At 34.8% G+C, this 21,597-nt stretch overlaps 1 protein-coding gene across 2 annotated transcripts in view; it reads right to left on the reverse strand.

Annotated features, from left to right (window-relative positions):
* Positions 1–21,597, reverse strand: part of PCCA (propionyl-CoA carboxylase subunit alpha) — a 364,494-nt gene that overhangs the window by 181,795 nt on the left and 161,102 nt on the right. For both annotated transcript variants that reach the window (XM_045567353.1, XM_045567354.1), the window contains 4 exons: positions 14,283–14,426; positions 12,862–12,936; positions 8,262–8,330; positions 6,209–6,284 (listed from right to left, as the gene is read on the reverse strand). In XM_045567353.1, coding sequence (XP_045423309.1) covers positions 6,209–6,284; positions 8,262–8,330; positions 12,862–12,936; positions 14,283–14,426 — 364 coding nt within the window. The remainder of the gene's footprint in view (positions 1–6,208; positions 6,285–8,261; positions 8,331–12,861; positions 12,937–14,282; positions 14,427–21,597) is intronic.

A 21,597-nucleotide genomic window follows, 5' to 3' on the forward strand; every position in this document is an offset into this window, starting at 1 on the left:
CCTTGTTCCTCTCCCCCAATCACTTCCAACACAGACACAGACCAAGGCCTGCTCATGAGGGTCTGCAGGTGAGCAGATGATGGTGCCTTAGAACAACGAAAATAACAATGAAGTAGGGAAAAGAGGGAATGAAAGGGGTATACATGAGTCCCTAGAGGGACTCATGCTGGATTTTGCAGGCCATGTGAAGGCAATGGGAAGGGGAGCATGATATTGTGACATAATAAGAAATATTTGGTCTTTGTCCCCAGTTCCTGGCAAAGAGCTCCTAAAACCCTTGGAATTTCCTGACTGAGAGGAATGACAGGAGTCTTTTGTTCATCACAATAAGCTCCTTTCAGACAAACCTGAGGTTATGCTAATGAATGACTCTTGGAGGATGGGGGCTAGCTGCCAGAGGAACCAACCAGGTGATTGGAAGGCTTCAACTTTAGCCCTACCCCCCACACCTTGGAAGTGGAGGGGGGCTGAGGAAGATTTAATCACAATGGCCCATGATAGAATCAGTCGTTCCTGCCTAATGAGGCCTCCATAAAAAACCTAAAGGGCAGGGTTCAGAGAATTTCTGGGGTGGTGGGTCCATGGAGGTGTTGAGAGGGGGGCACACCTGGAGAGGGCATGGAAGCTCGGCACCCCTCCCCCACACCTTGCCCTGTGCTTCTCTTCCACTTAGCTGTTCATAATAAACCAGTAATAGAAAGCAAAGTGTTTCCCTGAGTTCTTCGTGCCATTATTGCCAACTGTCAAACCTGAGGCAGGGGATGTGGGAACCAACAATTTACAGCCAGTCAGAAGTGGAGTCAGCAACCTGGGACTTGTGATTGGCATCTGAAGTGGGAGCAGTCTTACGGGACTGAGCCCTCAATCTGTGGGTCTGACACTACTCCAGGTAGACGGTGTCAGAACTGAACTGACCTGAATTATAGGATACCTTGTGCATGTCTGCAGAGAACTGCTTGTGGGGGATTAAGGGGGACTCCACACAGTTGGTCTCAGAAGGGTTGAGAGTCAAGAGAAAAAAAGTGTTTTCCATTTATGATAGTTAGTTCACCTTATTTGGATGAAGTGGACGGAAATAGGCCCTTCAGAATGCCTGTGAGACAGCTTTTCCACAAGATACTTCAGGAATTCTGCATCCATCACCAGAAGTACAAGCTTTTCTGGTTACCCCTTATCCTTGAAACTTCCACTGCTACCCTCACCTCCCTGAAATACCTCTTCCCTCTTTTCCAAGCCATTCTACACTATCTGCTGAGATTGCTCCTCCATGATTAGTCAGGTTGGTATTGTCATGCAACATTCCATCCACCTCCTCACCTCACCTAAAAACCTCAATGCCCTCAAGGACCTCAAGACTTCCCCAGCAGCCCTCAGACACTTTTTTGCAATCCACTGCCAATTCTAAAATATTACCTCTTCTAATCCTTGGAGAAATTTCTGCTAACCTTGAGGCTCATTTTATCCAGCTATAAAATCTTCTTCAATTCCTTGTCATTTATCGACATGTATGCCACAACCCAATATTCATTAACGAATTTGTTACCTGACCTACAATCTTTCTCCCAATCCTAACTCACGTTGTCCCGTGTGGGTGGACCATGCAACATGCTCAGCTCTCAATTCTTTGGATCTCATCTCAAATAATCTAGTCCCATTCTCACATCCTGAAATCTTCTAATCTTCAATAACCGCACCACACTCAAAATTACCAATTCAAATAATACTGCATTCCAACTACAACCACCATCCTTCAAGTTACTTCCCAAGTGCCTTCAACTGGACCAACACTGACACCTGCAATCTAGAATGCAGACATTCTACAAATCAACTGCCCACACTCTTCTAAAAATTAATGAAATGAAATACATAAGAGGGCAAGACACTAAAGAGACATAGCCAAAGACATTGTGTAAACTTTAGACAACTAATGGTGTTAAAAAGACACTTTAAAGGAAAACTGGGGAGACTTGAATACGATAATACATTAGATTGCTATTGATTTTCTTTGGTGTGATAATAGTATTGCGGTTTTATGGGAACATGATCTTTTGATTAAGATGCATGGTGAAGTCTTTAGGAGTGATGTGTCATGATGTTTGCAACTTTCTTTCAGATAAAGAAAAAAAACAGAGAGAAGAGAATGGAGGGAGGAAAAGGAAGAGGAAGTGTGAGAAAGGAGAAAGAAGGAAGAAAAGGGAGAAATGGGGAAACAAAGCAAATGTTGAAAAGTTTAACCTTTAACTAATCTAGGTGAAGAGTATACAGGCATGCACCACACTATTCATTCAACTTTTCTCTAGGTTTGAAAGTACCAAAAACAAAAAGTCTAGGGGAAATGTATCAAGAAAAACCCCTATTTGATAAACCCTCTAAGATTAAAAAAAAATAAATCTGATGTGTATACATTCACACCTTTCTCTGTGCTCATCCAAACATAATTAAAAGTATTTTAGGATAGAAAGGGGGTTTTAAGTAATATGAGAATGTACTGCAGATTATTCTGCACAATGCTTTTCTAATTTAACAATACATATAGGGATATGCTTCCATATCACAGTTACATAGTATTTTATAGTAAAAAATGCACTGTAATTTATCTAATCATTCATGCATTTAGTGGACACTGTGGTTGGTCAGCATTTTGGCTGCTACAAACAAGGCTGTTGTAGATGTCCTGGTGGACATCAACTCACAATTCAGCCTTTCAACTCTATAGGAAAAGATTACCAAAAGATTAACAGCTGGGTCGAAAAGTATGTACTTTTATTTTAACATCTAATGCCAGATTATTTTCCCAAAAGACCATAGCAAGTCACACTCTAAAGATGCCCATCCCCTTTATTTCACCTGCACGGTAAGTCACCAGTCTTTTAAAAAATGCTGTCACTCTGCAGGTCATTTGAAGGCAGCACAAAGTGAGGTACTCTTAAAAGTCATCTGTGAGTCCTAAGTCAGTACTCATATTCCTTTCAAAGGACCAAAAGGGAGAGGAGAGAAAAGAAAGATATACTATCCGCCTTCTTAAACTCCCACTATATTTTTTCTCCTCACTATTACGGCAACTACAAAGTGATATTACCCTTCTTTGTTCATGTGTTTCTCATACCAAGTACACTAAAACCTCCTTGAAATTAGGGATAGGAAATCACTCACTCACTCAACAAACATTTATTAATCACCTACCATGTGTCAGACAGGCTTAACATTAGGAATATACATGCAAATGAGATAAAGGCCATCATCAGTGCCCCCATGCAATGTAACTAATATTCTTATATGATAATCCAACATTCAAAGTTAATTACACAATTAATACTTTATTGCACTGGTGGTAAATACTCTAGAGAATTACTGGAGCAGGGTGCAATGAAAGCACAGTACTGGAAATGGCTTAAAATGGGCTTTCAATATTATTTATGTATGGCTTAATAAATTTTGCATCACTAATTGATAGTGTGATTTATGAAATATGATTATTAAATATGTGGTTTTATAATTACGACAAGAGAGAAAAGACAATAGGACCTAAAGTTATTGAACAATATAAGCCAGTATAGTGCCAAACCCTTTACATACCTAATCTCATTTAATCCTCACCACTAATTTATAAGGCGGAAACTATCATTCCATTGTTAAAATGTGGAATATGACATTCAGCGAGAAAGAGTAATTTCACAAAAATCACATAATTACTAAATGATGTCAGGACAGGATATGAACCCAGGTCTGTCTGGTTTCTTTCTCCTATAACACAGTAATTCAAAACCAGAATTTCAGACTAAGCCTGGAAAAAAAATCTATCTGCACAATGAAATATTTTTTTTTACATGTGATTCATATAAAGTTAGGAGAACAATGGCAAGCCAACTTGGTATTTAAGTCACTTAAAAAATATAGTAACTGATGAGCCTATATATATAGTAACTAGTGGAAAACATGCTCATTTAAGTATAATATTTGAAAGTGTGCTCTGTAAATATGATACGATATTCCTTTCAGAAGCAAGAGTAGAAGAATAGCTTCTAGTTGGGACCAATGCTAATCTAATATTTTGACAAACTGCCAAGATGCCATGCCACTATGTTGTCTTATATCAAAGTTTAACAGAGATGTGATTTGACAAAATATTCTTCCTCAATCTCAAACTCATGAATTTATTTTTCAAGCTTATTAGAGTAACACCTAAATTAAACAAAAGTCTAATAATTTAACAACCACCAGAAAAAAATCAAAGATAAAAAGGAGAAAACACCCGTAGAATACGCTTACAAATACTTTGAAGTCCTCCAGGAATAATCTTCCCAAGGAACTTATTTATGTCTATGTATGTATAGTTAAACGCACACAGACAGACAAACATCCAAACTAGACATGTGTCCCAAACATTCACTAAAGTAACCTTTGGAGTAATACTATTTCTGTAAGAAAACAGACCCTTCAAGGTCTATATAACCAATGTATAGAGAAAACTGGTATGTTACTTAAAACATCAGAAACAGCAAAGTTATAATGCCAGTAAATACTCCATAATCAAGGCTAAAAAAGGAAATAGAAAATAAACTAGAAAGAAAATGAAGGGAATATTTCAAATTTTTAGATGCTCTGGATATTAATTTGTTGATTTTTTTAAAAATTATACCTAGGATCACTTAAAAACTTGTTATTCATATTTTCCCCTTTGGTAGACTGAGATGAGTCACTAGCACATGAGATTAGATAGAATCACCATCACTTGTTAGTTAACAAAAGGGAAGAAAAGAGGGTGATGCTGAAAGGGAAGGAAGGGAAAAAAATTTCTCCTGATCTAACAAGGGAAAAATTGGATAAGAAAAGATGAAGAAAAGTGTGGATTACACAATTTAATTATTATTAGACGAAAATAAGCAGGGAAAGGTAGATGTGCAAAAACACTCACTAAATGACCCTGAGTGCTACTGTACAGTAATACATACTGTTCGCCACACAAAGGCATCTGGCCAAAGGGGCAAAGCAAGGGCTTGACAAGCTCCATGGCTAAACTGGGCTTCCTATCTCAGAGCACGATGTGCCCTGAGAACAGAGCACTTTTTCTATTTCACACAAAGCTCCAGTCCATCTGCCAAGGACCTAAAAGTTGTGTCCACTCAAAGAGAGGCCTTTTGAAATTTGCATAAAAGCTCCATTTGGTCTTAAGAGGGCTGTGCAGTCACATTGCACCACTGTTCTACCTCTTCAGCCTCCAAATCTAACCTCCCAGCCCCACTGTTCCATCCCTCGAGCCATGAGGAAAGAACAAAACTGTGCAGTAGCCAGTCTTTCCTATGGAATGTTCTCACATCCATGCTGTTTATTCATAATTCAAAGGAAACTTATATTTTACACTTTAAATTTGATATTAAAGTCCACTATTTTATGACAATTTATTTTGGGTAAAGTAATCTTTCTATTACTAATGGAAAGTTGCTAATAAATTTTAGAATATGATTTACTCCTTAAAAGGGATAAGTATAACTTTGCTTTAATTATTTAATTGTCATGGCTGCTCCTAATTCAGTTTTCACTATACACTCTAAAGGCTTATAGAATCACATTTAGTTAGTCATTACAATTATATTTTCCCACCACTGCTAAATTTAACTGGCTTAAAAAAATAAAAAATAAAATCATAAAAAAAATTTAAAAATAGAATTATATTTGTACATGAAGTAATAAAATTGTAATTCCTAGAAAATAGTCTATAATTTGCTCTAATCATAGAAACAAACAGCTTTTCCTTCAACCCCCAACTAATGAAATGTAGTTTGCTATGCTTTATATCACCATACATTTTCAAGTTTTCGACTTCAAAAAAACAAACATACAAAACAAACCATCAACAATAATATAGCAAAATTACTATCAAATTACAATGGCCAATGTTTCTTTATTCTGAAGGCTCTCATTTCACATACAATATAGAGCTACAAAATACTAGATGTTCATCTAGGAAAGATCATAAATCACAAGTTTGACTAAATAACTTAAGATGTATATGTAAAGGACTGCTAAGGAAAATGAAACACCTATACTTAGTATGTCAGTTTAATTAATTCAAGCTTTCCTTATTTCTGTTTAAACACATAATAAGCAAATGTTCCATGGAATTCTCTCATTAGTACATCTTGAGGTTGTTTCCTAGTACTGGATGCAATATATAATATAGATCAGGACTGAAAATGTTTGCTTTTACCTCGAATAACATAGTTATCCAGTGCATCTTCCATTCTCTTCAGTGCTTCAGTTCTATCAGAGCCATATGTGATTAGCTAAAAGCAAGCAAACAAATACATATATATTTTTATGTCTATCTATATGTTAGGGTGATTCATTCTAGTAAAAATTAAAATATTTTATAACAGATTTCCCAAAATATCTTTTGAAATTGCATCTTTTGTTTAGTTTTTAACAAAAAAATATGTCAATTAAATTTTTAAGTATATATATTAGAATCACGCTATTTTAGGCTTTTCTTCTACATTTCATTATCATTGTAAAGAGCAATTTGACAAAAACAAATAATGTAACAAAAACAAAAATAGAAAAAATTTAAAAGGAAATGTATCAAAATGTAAGGCCAGGCACTGTGGCTCATGCCTATAAGCCTAGCACTTGGGAGGCCAAGGCAGGAGGATAGCTTGAGCCCAGGAGTTCGACACCAGCCTGGGCAATAGTGAGACCTCATTTCTACAAAAAGCAATTTTTTCAAATTAGCAGGGTGTGGTGGTACGTGCCTGCAGTCCCAGCTACTTGGGAGGCTGAGGCAGGAAGATAGTTTGAGGCCAGGAGTTTGACACTGAGTGATGATGAGGCCATTGCACTCTAGCTCAGGGCAACAGAGTGAGACTTTGTCTCAATAAAAAAAAAAAAAAAAAGAATATTTGAGAGAGGATATGAACATCTAAGGTAGTGGTAGGATTCAATTTTTTTAAATTTTTATATTTTTCTGTGTTTTCCAAGTTTGATACCCTAAATAGTTAACACTTTCATAGCAAAAAGAGTAAAATTTTAAATACAAAATTACTAAAAAAAAAAAAAAAAAAACAACTATCTTAAGAATCATTCACAGTTTTATACATAATATAGCCTAGAAACAAAGGGTACTTGTATTAGAAAAACAGAAAGATCTTACTGCTCTATATGATTTAGTGCCTATTTATATGTATCTCATATAACTTAGAAATAAAATAACACTATTCATTAAAAATTTTTCCAGTGGTTACATTAGTCAATTTGTAGATTGGAATTATTTTAGTATGTTTTGTTAGTTCTTCAATACCAAGCCAGTTTGAAAATTAATTTGTGGGCCATTTTTATGAACAGAAATATATTAATCTAAAAATGGAATCATATGTATTTAAAAATCAATCTATAATGTTCCTATGTATTTTAATTTTTAAATTAAATCATGTTTCCCTAATAAACAAAAGACCCAAAGTTCATTTGAACAATATTAGAGCAAAAACTTAAGTGAAAAAGAAAGATAAAACATGGTTTGTTTACTGCAACTACATGAAAAAGTACAGTTGGGGAAAAACCACCATCTTGAAAAATAGGGTTTAATAAAGAAATCATTCCTCAAAACATGTCTAACATTTCAGAGAACACAGGATTTCCTAAACAAAATCTATAGTTTTAACTACTACAGTATTTTACATTTCATAAGGTCTTAAGACTTTAAAGATTTTAAAGATCTAAAAATTTAAGTAGAATTGTTAATTTATTTTGGAAGTCAAACTTCAAAAAGACAGGTGGGCAAAACATCTCTTACTCTTACATAAAAGTTATGTCAAATCTACTTAATTAGTAATTGGTAAAAATTGAAGAGAAAAGGTCAAAAGTACTCTAACACACACTGCCTATCAGCCCAACTTCTTGATATTACCTGTCATTCATACTTTCATCTCAGGCAATTTTCAGAAATGGCCAAAAAGGCAACTTAATTCCTTCTCACTGCAATGAGTTGGATTAGCACCATTGGTTAAATGTTTATCATTTTTATCATTGTGTGTGTGCGTGGTGGTATGATTTGATTGGGGAGGAGGGAATATTACAAACTAACATGATGCTGGATTTTCTCTTTCTTAAGAAAACAATGTGCTCTGCTTTCACATTTCTATCAGTGCATAATTAATTATTTAATTACAGTACATGACTTAGATTAAGGCCCAATTTCAGACTTTTCAAATATACACATTGTTTTTTCAGAAGAAATCTGAAAGAATCCATTAAGAAATCAAACTAACTTTTGAAATCATAGGATCATAATAAATGCTAATATCACTTCCTGGTTGGATGCCACTGTCAACCCGGACCTAGGAGAAAGAAAGAAAAAAATGAAAGTAACTCATATTATGCAGATATTTTTTTTAACCACAAATTTAATTTCCATGGAGAAAACGGATAGAGAATTTCAATCTCAAATAACATTTCAGCGTCTGGAAAACAAAAAAACAACCTAAAAAATATATAAAGACCAAATGATCTTGATCTATTACTATGCAATACAACACGTATTTTTCGTTCTGCCACTAAATGAAGAAACTAAGAAACAGCAAAAACCAAAACAAAACAAAACCAACTTTCTGCATCACTATGCTAGGATGCCCAGGATGTGGTTTTTGGCTCTCTGATGGTGTCTTCCAGCTGCTGCAAAGCATGGATGAGGCCCCTGCTAACCGCACTCCCCACCTGCACTCTTCTGAGAGTGCAAGTGAATGAATCCCTGGTCAAGCCTGCTCCTCCCTCCATAGGAACTCAAGCCTGGGCCTTTCATGTCTGCAACACTTTCCTTTTTTGCCTCACTCTCTCAACTGTAAAACACTATTTTCTGTTACTGTTAGTCCCCTGAGGCTTTAATGTTTACACAGCTTTTCCCACCACTTTGCTTTATAAGGACACAGCCCCAATTAGAGTTCTGATTTTGCGATTTTCATGGGGGGAAAAATAGCGTGAGTTCAAAATATTCTTTTGAAGAGCCTGATTGCTGTTAACCAGCCAACGAGTTAGTACATCGCTGATTCTTGTTTTCATCTCCCAGTTTGATACCAGCAGTAAGGCACAGAGGTTAGCCATGTAAAACTTTTCAAATGAGCAGTTGCTGAGGACAGAATATTTATTAAATTATCATGAAGTTTTGGAATCTGAAGTATTTAAAAGCTAATCAAAATACGTAAGACTGCCAGGCATATCCTAGGGGTCTTGAGGACAGAGGAATTGAATCGAAACTGAGAGAACAGCAGGACTTTGATGCCCAACATCGTAAAGGGGTGGGAAGAAAAGAGGGGAAGCTCACGTAGCTCTCCACCTGTGGGAAGAAGCCTTCCTAATAAACAGCAGCTCATCTGTCTGCAGCAAGGCGGAAAAAGGTCAACACAGAGGCTGTTAGGCCTTTAATATTTTAATTTGGGCAATTATCAAGGGACCACATGTAGAACCTCTTGTCTAGGATATCCACATGAGGGTATGATGATGGCTTTATTATATGGTGACATGAGAAGATGGGCCACAGTTTCATTCTCTTAAAAAAAAAATTACACTACTATTATTCTCTTTGTAAGGTTGTAAAAGGTAACATTATTAACATACCTGGAAGGCTTTTATTTCTGTATTTGTAAGCACAAAAAAATGGACATTTTTATTTGTATTCATATTTATATACAAAAATCTTAATTTTAAATGAAAGTCATTCAGCACACTTACAAATTATCTTGGATTTATGTTGATTTAAAACATATTTCAGGACATAAACTTAAGTTCTATGGAATGCACAGTGTTGATAAAAATTAGAAAAAATTAATAGAGAAGCTTTAAAAGCAGTAAAACCACAATCTACCTTTTCCCCACATTTTAACAGTCCCAAAACAGTAACTGGCAATCAGGTGACATAACCCGTGAGCTTTCATTTTCTTAATTTTAGTACCACATAGTTAAAGAGCAAATTTTACCACCATGTCATTTTTAAAACCATAGCATGCTTGCTAAAGCAATGTTTAAAACTAAGATTGATACAAGTTCTAAAACTTTTGACTTTAAAAATATCCTATCATTTGCTACATAAACTGCTACAAAGCTAGTGAAGAACTTTGATGTTCAACACATTAATAAAATAACATAGACAATAAGAATATTACCTTCTCCTATAGTTCTTTTTTTTTCTGAGGCAGAGTCTTGCTCTGTTGCCCGGGCTAGAGTGAGTGCCGTGGCGTCAGCCTAGCTCACAGCAACCTCAAACTCCTGGGCTTCAGCGATCCTACTGCCTCAGCCTCCCGGGTAGCTGGGACTACAGGCATGTGCCACCATGCCCGGCTAATTTTTGCTATATATATTTTAGTTGGCCAGATAATTTCTTTCTATTTTTTTAGTAGAGACGGGGTCTCGCTCTTGCTCAGGCTGGTGTCGAACTCCTGACCTTGAGCGATCCGCCCGCCTCGGCCTCCCAGAGTGCTAGGATTACAGGTGTGAGCCACCGCGCCCAGCCGCTTCTCCTATAGTTCTTAACTTAAAATTTCAGTTACCTTGAACAATATCATCCTAAAAGTCAAGTTACCTAGGGCTTCTAAATATGTCTTTGTTATTTACTAAAATTATGGTGACAGAAGGTATGTCATTTTAATTTAAAAACATAGGATAAAATCAAGATATATATAATCAACGTATCTCTTTGTATAAGCAAATCAATATCTCCAAGTTAAAATTGTCACAGAGCATGTGACAGTTTAAAACTCTGATTATTTACTGTTTACAGTTTTTTCCAAAAAATAATCAGCCATATTGTAATATTTAACAACAAATTAAAAGTCAAATCAAGTCTCCATTCCTCCATGGAAACAAAGGCTATAAACATTTGTATTAAAAGCCTTAAGAATAAAGTCAAATGGAGGTGGAACCAAATGTATGAGAACAAAATTGTGGTCTGAAACAACAAATTTACAAGCTACGGTGATCAAAGATCAAAACGAAAAGCTTCATCTTTGCCATATAAATAAATTTCAGGTATAACGAAGCACATGAAAAAGCACAAACCACAAGTTAACTCTTAAGTATGTATTCTTGTGACCAAAAAAGGTAAGAGCCAAAAAATGGTTTCCTAAGGTAAACTGACTGATCGAGTTTTAATAAGGCAAGAAGGAAAAACAAACAATAAAAACCACAACAAAAACACCCAAGCACCTCTGTATGAGATTCTCAAACCACTGCTCAGAAACCTCTAGCACAATTAAAATTTCCTTCTTCAGTACCACAGCAGACCCTGTGAAACTATCAGGCGTCTCCCACCCTTGATTCTCAATTCACCTCTCCCCCTAAGCACAACTCCCAGCCCGCCATGTCTACCTGACAAGTGACAGCCCAATCTGATTAAATGCTTCCAAGGGAGGGGACTTGTGGGCCTCCATGACAGGCCAAAAGTGATCACCATGGAGATACATAATTACAGCTGTCAACGCATCTACTGTCCTGCTGACATCAATTTGATCGCTCCCAGCAATAATGATAGACAAAGCTTAGTGTGCACTCTCCTGCACCCAATCACTTTATCTATTCCTTGGTCCATTTAGCTGACATGCAACATTCACACAAGCAAATAACAGCAGTAAGCAGAACATTTAAGGCATTTTAATTGTTTTTTCTTTCTATGGATGGCTCACAACTGCAAATGTTATTACATAAAACTCCTGCTGCAGCATTAATTGAAGAAAGATTTGGTGGGACAAAGACTGTAGGGGGTATAGTTTGTCCATTATCACTTGTACTTTCAACAGGTCTCACGTTTGAAAATTGCAAATTGCAAAAACTTGCAAGGGCAAAATGTTTGACATCTTGTTAGCTATTACAACATGGTGAAAACTTCTAACAACTAGAGTAATCAGTATGAATTCTTATTTAATACTTTTTTCTTTGATTAAAAAAGTGTTTAGATATGTCCCTGTGATACTTGTTTTCTCATCTGCTATTTAATGTCACATAATGTCTGTTAAATCTTTACAATTTTTTTTCTGCCTTCAGTCTTTGAACACAGCATGGAGTCTCCAAGCCTAGAAAGGGTCAAGTCCCTTTAGAAAGCACATGGGCAAAAACAATTTAAAAAGTGAAATAAATCATATATCTAATAACATCTTCAAATTTAGAATTCTTCCTGTAATCTTTCACCATCTTCATGCCAGTAATCAAACTGAATAATCATATTCACAGATGGTACAGCCTTGTCATCCACTAGCTAACATAATGTCATATAGATATGCACTTATTACCTTGATTAAGAGAAAGGGTATGTCCTTGTTCTTTTTATACAACAAAAACTATTTAAAGAACAGCTATTAAATACAGAACTACGCAATGAAGTGGACAGTGATTACTTTTAACTGATATAAATAATATATACTTCTTAAAGTCTGAGACACTTAACAGAATGAGGTACACTGTTTTCCTTAGTCCTTTTCAATTAACGAGCTGATTTTGTGCTTGAATCTCTTGACATGTGACCATACAGGGGAGCTGGATTAGATTTACTGAAAAGATTAAATTGTAACACAAAGAAGTCATTTCCCATTCTTAGGATTCATGATCTTTCTGATTATAATTTTTGAAAGAATTGGGAACATTCTAAACTATCATATTAGTATCATCAGATATCTCCAGACTTCCCCTGTCAAGTGAATTCTGACATTCCTGAACACTATAAAATATCAAAAAAAAAAAAATTGTTTTAAACACAAAACTGTGATTCCCCATGAATTTCACTTGTCCTGCAATTTACACCCTTTGCTGTTGACATGCTTTAACATAAAAGTATAACATAAATCAAGATTTTAGCCCCTCAGTTGGTATTACAGCTTAATGACTTACACCAGGTAGATGTAATGGTTCTTGGTACTGAGACAATCTCCCAATAGACGGTAAACCAAAAGACTTGTAGGGATCCTGAAAGTTCAAAGGAAAAGAAGTACAGTCTTTGAAATATAAATCAGCACAAGTAAGGTTAAATATTTATATAATGAATAAGCATTTATAGGTTTATTTTCAACATACGATATTTACCAAATCACAGATTTCAGAATATTATTGTCTTATACTCTAGGCAACTTAGAAATGCACTTAAAAATGAAACAGAATTGTAAGCAGAATTTAGCCTGACCTTGATCATACTCTATTGAAATTGGTAAAATTCCAACTTTTTATAAAGCTTCTTAGAATGCCTTGGGCAAAAATAAAATAACCTAGACCCTACATCAAAACATACTCAAGTTCAGAACAACAAATGTGGTGCACTAAAGATATTTGTTTTTCTTACTTCTCAAAACAGCTCACATATGGTAAAACTTGAGAATTTGTGTTCTTCAAATAAAGACCTGAAAAGAAACTTTGCACATGCTAGTAGATATGCCCTTCATTTGTAAATATCTTAGATCATCAGAATAGGTGAGTTCAGTGTCATAGTAAGAAAAGAATACCACTTAAAATATGATAAAAAACAAGAGCAATATAACCATGCCAAAATATGTATTTAAGCTCCTTAAAAAATATTTAGAACAACTTTCAGTACCTATAAACATAGATACTGATTTTTTTATTTTGACAGACATCTTTGATGTCTAAAAGTAAAAGATGGCACAAATGTTACCTTGCATTTTTGCTTTAATCATTTCAGAAAGGGATTTTCAGATGTTGACTGCTCTATTATCTGATTTTTATAGTTATAAAATAATATAAAAGTATTGGCCTGAGAGTTTATGAGTAAAGCCCATAATAAAGATTATGAATTGAATACATGTTTTACCAAAAGCTTTATAATTTACATTTTGTTACTTTCATATAATCATAAAGGACAAAATTATTTTTTTAATTGTTGGAAAAAAGTTTAAGTAAATGTCAAATCAACAGCTAACATGTACCCAAGCCAGGTGCTTAAAAAAAACCCACAGAAATATTAATAAATGCTATTTCTTGCTAATGTGGTTTGAAAGCAAACAAAACAAAAACCATGGTCCATTCAAGCTCAAGAATATTTAATGCTTTGCTGCCTCTTAACAGATTAATAGCTATTTCCCTATCCAGAAACATATGAGAATTAATTAAACACAATTCTCTAAAGCTATTTTGAATTATGTCAAAATTATCTAATTTTTTTTCTGGTTTAATTATGGATTACATAATTAAATACTTGACACAGGTTATAAAACCCTAACTTTACCTTGTTGTTTAGCTAAACCAAGTCTCATGACTCTGGACACAACAACCATCCTTCCTCCCAACATCATTCATTTTACCTCCGCATAGACCCGACATTCAACTGCCCAGCCGTTGATGGGAATATCAGCTTGTTTGTGCCTGAGAGGGTAACCCTTAGCAACACGGATCATTTCTTGGACTAGGTCCAGGCCAGTAATGCATTCTGTGACAGGATGCTCAACCTGCAAGGCCAAAATCTGCCAGTCAATAGGTGTAGAAAAAGGTAACGCAAATAAACAAGAAAAATCCCCAAAGTTTTTGGGTAGAATGAGATTATTTTTATTTAACATTTAATCATACTTGACTGAAAATCTAGCTAGGATAATAAAATGAAAAAATAAACACAATACAGTACACAAATCATGATACAAAAAACTAGTGCCTAAAAAGTATTTTTAAACTGTTACTTTTCCCAGTTTTGATTTACGTGGTTCAATAATGTCTAACAATCTTAATTCTGAAACTAATTCTTAACTGAAAACCACATTTACTTCTCTGAAATCCTCAACGTAGCTGATAATTAACATATTCTGCTACACTTAACATGGCATCTAGAGGGGCAGCTTATGATTTTCCAAAGCGCTGGTCTACCCTGTCTCACCCACTTGCATGCTTTCACTAACCTGTCCTGACAAGCAGCCAGATTAGCGTAATCTTGCATCAATGCAGTGTAGCAGAAAGGAGCAGATGGATCCTTCAGGTTGCTTTCCCTCCAGACTGACTAGGGGAGTGCTTAGCATGCACAATAGCAAAACTGAGCTAGTGAAATCACTCTGCTCTCTCAGCAAACTGCTGATAACTACTTTGTCTGATGCTGTCATGGGAATACCTGGCTTTCCACGCTAACACATGGGAAACATGTGTACAAAAACATGCACTGACATATAAGTACATGAACAGGGATACATGTCATTATAAATTTGATCAATCATTTACAAATTCTTAAATTTGAGTTAAAATAAAATCACTCACGGCACTGGAAAAGAGCAGATAATCTTTCATCTAAAATCTTGAGTAAGTTTTAAAAACACAAATAAAACTGCGGCCACATCTGCTGCTTGGATAATTTTTTTTCTTTGTAAAAATTAAGTATGTTCTAAATGTACTTCACAATAGTTTATCATGACATGTCATATTTCATACACTCTGACACAGGAAAAGGTCAGTGAACAAATGAATTATCCTCCCATCTTCAACTACACTAATTGAAGGACAGGACTTAGTCATTATAATAATCTTGAAGCTTATCATAAGCAGACAATGCCATGGTCTTAAAAAAAAAAAAAAGCTTTGTAAAAATAAACAGATGGTATCCATAATTAGCTCTGTATGTGTTATGAGTTTGTTTACAGTTTCGACAACATTTTAAGACATTTTGACATAATTTTAATGACAAATCATCATTAAAATAAGCATCTACCCTTTGCAAAATAAATGTGACACTAAATAAAGATCTTATTAGTTAAAAAATATATGTATTTGAAAATAAATTATGGTTTTGCAAGAAACAAAACTCTATATGATAAATATATTAATAATAAAGCTATAAAGCCCCTCTAATATTGCTAGAAATCAATTTCATATGAGAAAGCATCTCAGCACAATAACTATTCAAGAGGTAAACCTACTATGCACCAGGTGCTTTACTATGTATTAATACCAATACACCCGTTAGGTGAGAAAACAATTTTAAAAGTTAAGAATTCAATTTCCTCTTTCCATAACCAGTGCCCAAATAAGTACATATTATATACAAGGCAAACAAATATATATTGAATGAATGTGTTAATGAATAAACAGCAAATCCAGAGTCACACCTATATTAAGTGGTAGAGAAGGGGTTGGAATTTATGTCACTACAGAGATGATGTTATCTTCCTGTTCTTCCTCATGGAAAAATGTACATGAAAGCATGTAGTAAATAGAAATGGCTATACAATTATGCACAGTTGTCTTTTCTAAAACATAATACCATGAAGGTTTAAAGAACCAAATTTATTATGAGGCTCTGTTTCACCTTTGAAGATACCTCTATAACTGGGTAGAAAAATATGTACATTAGACCCACTTGGAATGGGGTCCAAAAACGAACCCACTTTGTTTCAAACTTAGAGTTATATAACAGGAACAAACCACTTTACAATCTAAATTAGTGAGCTACAAGTAATTAAAAATAAAAGCAACTAAGTGAATAACTAAAATAACCAGCTGTTAAAGGTAAAATAATTACTAATAGAATTTTTTTTAAATATCCACTTATTGACAAGTATTGTCAAAGTCCACAAAATAGTCTAACTTGTTTGAATTTATCAGGTAAGAGACATATATCTTCTTTAAAGTAAAACTTACAATTTTAAACATTTTTTTAAAAAATGTTTCTAAATACAGAATTCCAAAGCTATTCCATAGGACACGTGAAACATTTCCTTGATGCTCTGTATTATTATTATTATCATCAGGAATCTTATAAGCATAACATTGTCTAAATAATCACATATCTCCCCCACTCCCAAGAACATTGCAATGGTTTCCCCCAACAAGTTAACCTCAATACTTAAGCGGTCAGAACAGAAATATACAAAGGAACAAAATGACTCCCAGGCCAAAATACCATTCAAGAGGAAGTGAGGGAGGTGAAGATGGTTAACTAGGACCAAAAAGCTATAAAAAGAAAATAAGAATGAAAAATTGTTGTCTGGTAAATGAACAAGTTCACCTTGTTCCACTTAGAAGAAAAATGTAAATAACTATTACTGATGCTAATAAACATCTGTTCTGAGCACTACTGCAGGGGGGTGGGGTTGTGTCACTTCTATTTGGGAAACACTGGGTTAATTTAAATTAAACAAGTTTTTTTAAAGAAAGACTCCTCAAGTCATTAATACGTCCATATGCCTTGTTACTGTCCAAGAGGAGGATCTTGTACAGCGTTTCTTCCTACTTTTGCAGAGAGTATCTTTAAGAGTTGAGAAGTCCATGGAACACATTTTTTGAAACAATGCCTTAAACATTCCAAATACAAAATGGAATTCCCTTATTGTAACTCCATCCTCACTAGGCAAATTTTTGAGAACCTGGCTTTATATGCTTTTCCAACGGAAATGTGCTTGTTTCAAGAAACACATGAATCGAGGATCCACCCACCAGACAGAATTATTTTGTATTGTAGATGAATACATTAGCATTCAAATATATAAATCTTGTGATTTAGTCAGCAAGAGTAAGCCTTAACAACAACAAAAAAACCTCACACACACAAAACAGGAGTAAGCCCAACCAAGTTATAATTCCTGAATCTTCAAACACAAATTTCTGATGGGGATATATTCGTCAAGGTAGTGCCACACTGTAGGGTCTATTAGTAGCTGATAGATCCATTTCTATTGGTAATAATACCCTTAGCTCACCATAAATCTTTTCTTCAAACAGGTACAGAAAACTACAATCACGAAATGCCATATTATGGGACATAATCATGCTTGGGGACTAGAATGAGTATGTAAATATGCCTACATTAGATGGTCACAAATGGGTAGCTTTTTACAAATCTATTTGCTGCTTTAATTTAGTTTTGTCTTCTTAGTCACCACCAAGCTGTCATTATTACCATTTTGTCTAGACCTCTCACCACTCCCTCTTACTAATCTGTTGCTTCAAATTTATCTCCCAAAAAATAACTAAGCATGTCAAATGCAACTGTGAGGTAAATTAGGGTTTGCTTCATCTCTGAGTGCTTAACTTATCAAATTTCAATAGTAATAAACTTAGAACTAAATCTTTCTGGCACTATATAGTCATTATGTATCTTCACGATTCTAAAAATTATAATCATAAATTCTGACACTGCCATTGTCATCTTTAGCCTATTCCTCCTTGAGTACAAACTAGGAAGTATGCTAAAACTAGTGAGTCAACATTGGATGGGATGTTTACAGTCTCAAAGTTATCTCCCTGTAAGATACTTTATTAATGAAAAGTAATCTACAGCGGAGAAACACCAGAGACACCACCTTAACCAAGCCAATGTCACCAATAATGGGAAAAACAGACATTTTTCCCCCGTGTGGTGCTCAGAGGACTACATCATTTCTGTAATATTCCTGCCCAAAATACAAAGACTGAATCCAGTCATGAGAAAACAGACAAGCCTAAAACAAGAGACATTCTATAAAATAAATGGCCTGTGCTCCTTAAGAATGTCAAGATCATAACTGACAAAAAAAAAAATGGCCAAGGAATTGTTCCAGGTTGAAAAAAAATAAAGGATGTAACAACTAAATGCAATGTAAGACTCTGAACAAGAATTTTTTTTCTTTCACTACAAAAGGCATTAGTGAGATAATTTCCAAAGATAAAAATTTGTATATAGTCTGTAGCTTTGATGATAGTAATATTTTAATGTTAAAATCCTGATTTTTGATAATGGTACTGTGATTATTCAAAAGAATTTCCTTGTTTCTAGGAAATACACAAATATTTAGGGGTAAAGGTGCACTAGCCGTGCAATTTACTCTGAAACATTTCAGGTAAAGAAAATATAGATACAGATAGAAATACAAAGCAAATGTGGTAAATGTTAGTGAAGTGTGTTCAGACATTCCTTGTAACATTTTTGCAACTTTTCTGTAAGTCTGAAATCATTTCAAAATAAAAGTTAATAAAAATAAAAGCAATGTCACTAGAAAGACTTGTTTTTCATATTATAAAACATTATTAAAGATATCTGACTGATCAACATTCTTTTCTCTTCAGTCAGAATCCTCCCACTGTGTTAAATAAAAATAGTTATCCGACAGCGGATAATTTGTTCAATATGTTTTCTCTGACCTAAACTTTTAAATATTTCAATGTGATATTTATCTAATAATTCCTGAAACTTTAAGAATAGGTAACTAAATAATAGGCAAGTCTTCCCCAAGGGCAGGAAGATTCAGGCAAATTTTAATTATATACCTGAGTTAACTCTGAATGAAAATTAACACGCAGAGAAGTCTAAAAGAGGAAAATGTCACAAAGTGTGGAAAGAAGCAGGATGCAATGTGTGTTAACTTGGCCACCGTGAACAAGCAGGCTGATGAGAAGTATTCAAAATTCTTTGAATGGAGAGATGTTTGGGGCTGTAATTGTTTGGCAGCTGGTGAGTGGTGTCAAAGCAGATGCTGCCCTCAAAAGTACAAGATCCACCATTCATAATAACTAACATCAGCATGGCACTTTCAAATTTACAAAATCTCTCCTCATGCACAAACTTGTTCAATACTCCAATGTCATTAAAGAGAAAGTGCATGAGATACTCACAAGATGTACATGGTGAGAGAAGAGTAAGAATTTTTCATATCCAAATAATGTTACTTTAAATTAACATAATTTTAAGTAACATCTTTATGAAATACATCAAGTCTAAACTCTCCAAACTGGTTTGTGAAAGCTATCTTCTGTAAGCAGAATTTGTTGGACTCAACTCAGCAAAGCAGTTTAGGTGTGATACCTGTTGAAATATGAGGAAATTGTCCTGTTATATAAAATTCCGTTTCATAATGGTGTTTGGCATAATAGGCCTCTTTTTAGTTTGTTGTTATCCCAGCCTGAAAGGATAGCTGATGCCATTATTTTTGGTTCTGCTTTTTCCATTCAGAGAGATGCTTTGTCGAGAGCAGAATCTAGCATGTACCTATTAAAATTTTGAAGCTCTCCCTCCTGAGAATATAGGATTTCAAAATAGATTTTGATCTATAGGACTCAAAGATAAAAGGCTTGTTGGGAAATAGGCCCCAACACACCATTCCTGTAAACTCACCTTGAAAATAATGGCTGTATTCAAGAGTGGTCATGAAAATGGAACAGGTTCTATTATAGAGCTCCCCTGTTAGCCCCAACAAGAATAACCAGATGAAGAAAGGATAAGGGAACTCTCACAGGCTGAATTTTGTCCTCCCCAAAATTCCTATGTTGAAGTCCTAACCCCTAGTACATCAGAAAATGACTATTTGGAGACAAGGTCTTTAAAGAGGTGATTAAGTTAAAACGAGATCATTTAGAGCAGGCTCTAAACAGATATGACTAATGTCCTTATAGAAAAAGAAGATTAGGACATGGATAGCCCACAGGACAGAGGCAAGACTATGTGAAGGCACAGGGAGAAGATGGCCATCTGCAAGCCAATGACAGAGGCCTAACAAAAGATACCAACCCCATTGACACCTTGATTTCGGACCCAGCCTCCAGAACTGTGAGAAAATAATTTTTTGTTGATTAAGCCACCCAGTCTTGGTACTTAGTTATGGCAACCCTAGGACACTAATACAAGATCAATTTAAAAATTAAAATGTAGATACAAGAGTCCAGAACTCAGACAGCAAAACAGTTTATAACATGCTTTAAAATAAAACTCTGATTATAAGTGCCTGACAAGCTTACCTGTGTAGATCTGTATACCAAAAACTTCTTTCCCTCAGCTTTCTAATAAGATTCAGGAAACAATAAGGGAAGGCATGACATGCCCTGCTTGCTGTCCTTGTTTTCCCAGGAGACAGACTGACTCCCAGTTCTGGCTTACTCCGGCCAGCCTTAGAACCCTGCCCTCCATAACTTTAAATCAAAAAGGTCTTTTGCCCAAATCCAAAAAGTCCCTTTGGACAAGAATGAAATTTTACAAATTAATTACAAATCCATTTCCCACTAATTTCTCTTCATTCTTTTGGTCAAATACGCCAACTCCATAAAGCACCAAAATCTTTTAGTCTAAAAAGTCCAGGAATATTTTTTAAATCAAAAACTGCTCTGATAGGTTAAGTGTCTGATAGGTTAAATGTGGTATGTAAACACAATGGAATATTATTCAACCAAAAAAATGAAATCCTGTCATTTGCAACAACATAGATGAAACTGGGAGACATTATGTTAAGTAAAATAAACCAGTCAAAGAAAGATAAATACCGCATATTCTCACTCATATGTGGGAGCTAAAAAACTAATTGAACTCATGGAGATAGTAGAATGATGGTTTCCGCAGGCAGGGAAAGATAGTTAGGGGGTACGGGGTGTTAAAAGGGGGATGCTTAATGAGTACAAAAATACATTTAGAAGGAATAAGATCTAGCGTTTGGTCGCACAATAGGGAAACTTCAGCTTACAATAATTTATTATATATTACAAAATAACCGAAAGAGTGGAATTAGAATGTTACTAACACAAAGAAATGATAAATGTTTGGGGTGATTACCCTGATTTGATCATTACACATTATATGCCTGTATTAAAATTTCACATGAACCCCATAAATACGTATAACTATTATGTATCCATAATAATTAAAAATAAAACATTTAAAAAATAAAAAAATAAAACTGCACT

This window comes from Lemur catta, chromosome 13, assembly GCF_020740605.2.
Source record: "Lemur catta isolate mLemCat1 chromosome 13, mLemCat1.pri, whole genome shotgun sequence".
Classification (NCBI taxonomy): Eukaryota; Metazoa; Chordata; class Mammalia; order Primates; family Lemuridae; genus Lemur; species Lemur catta.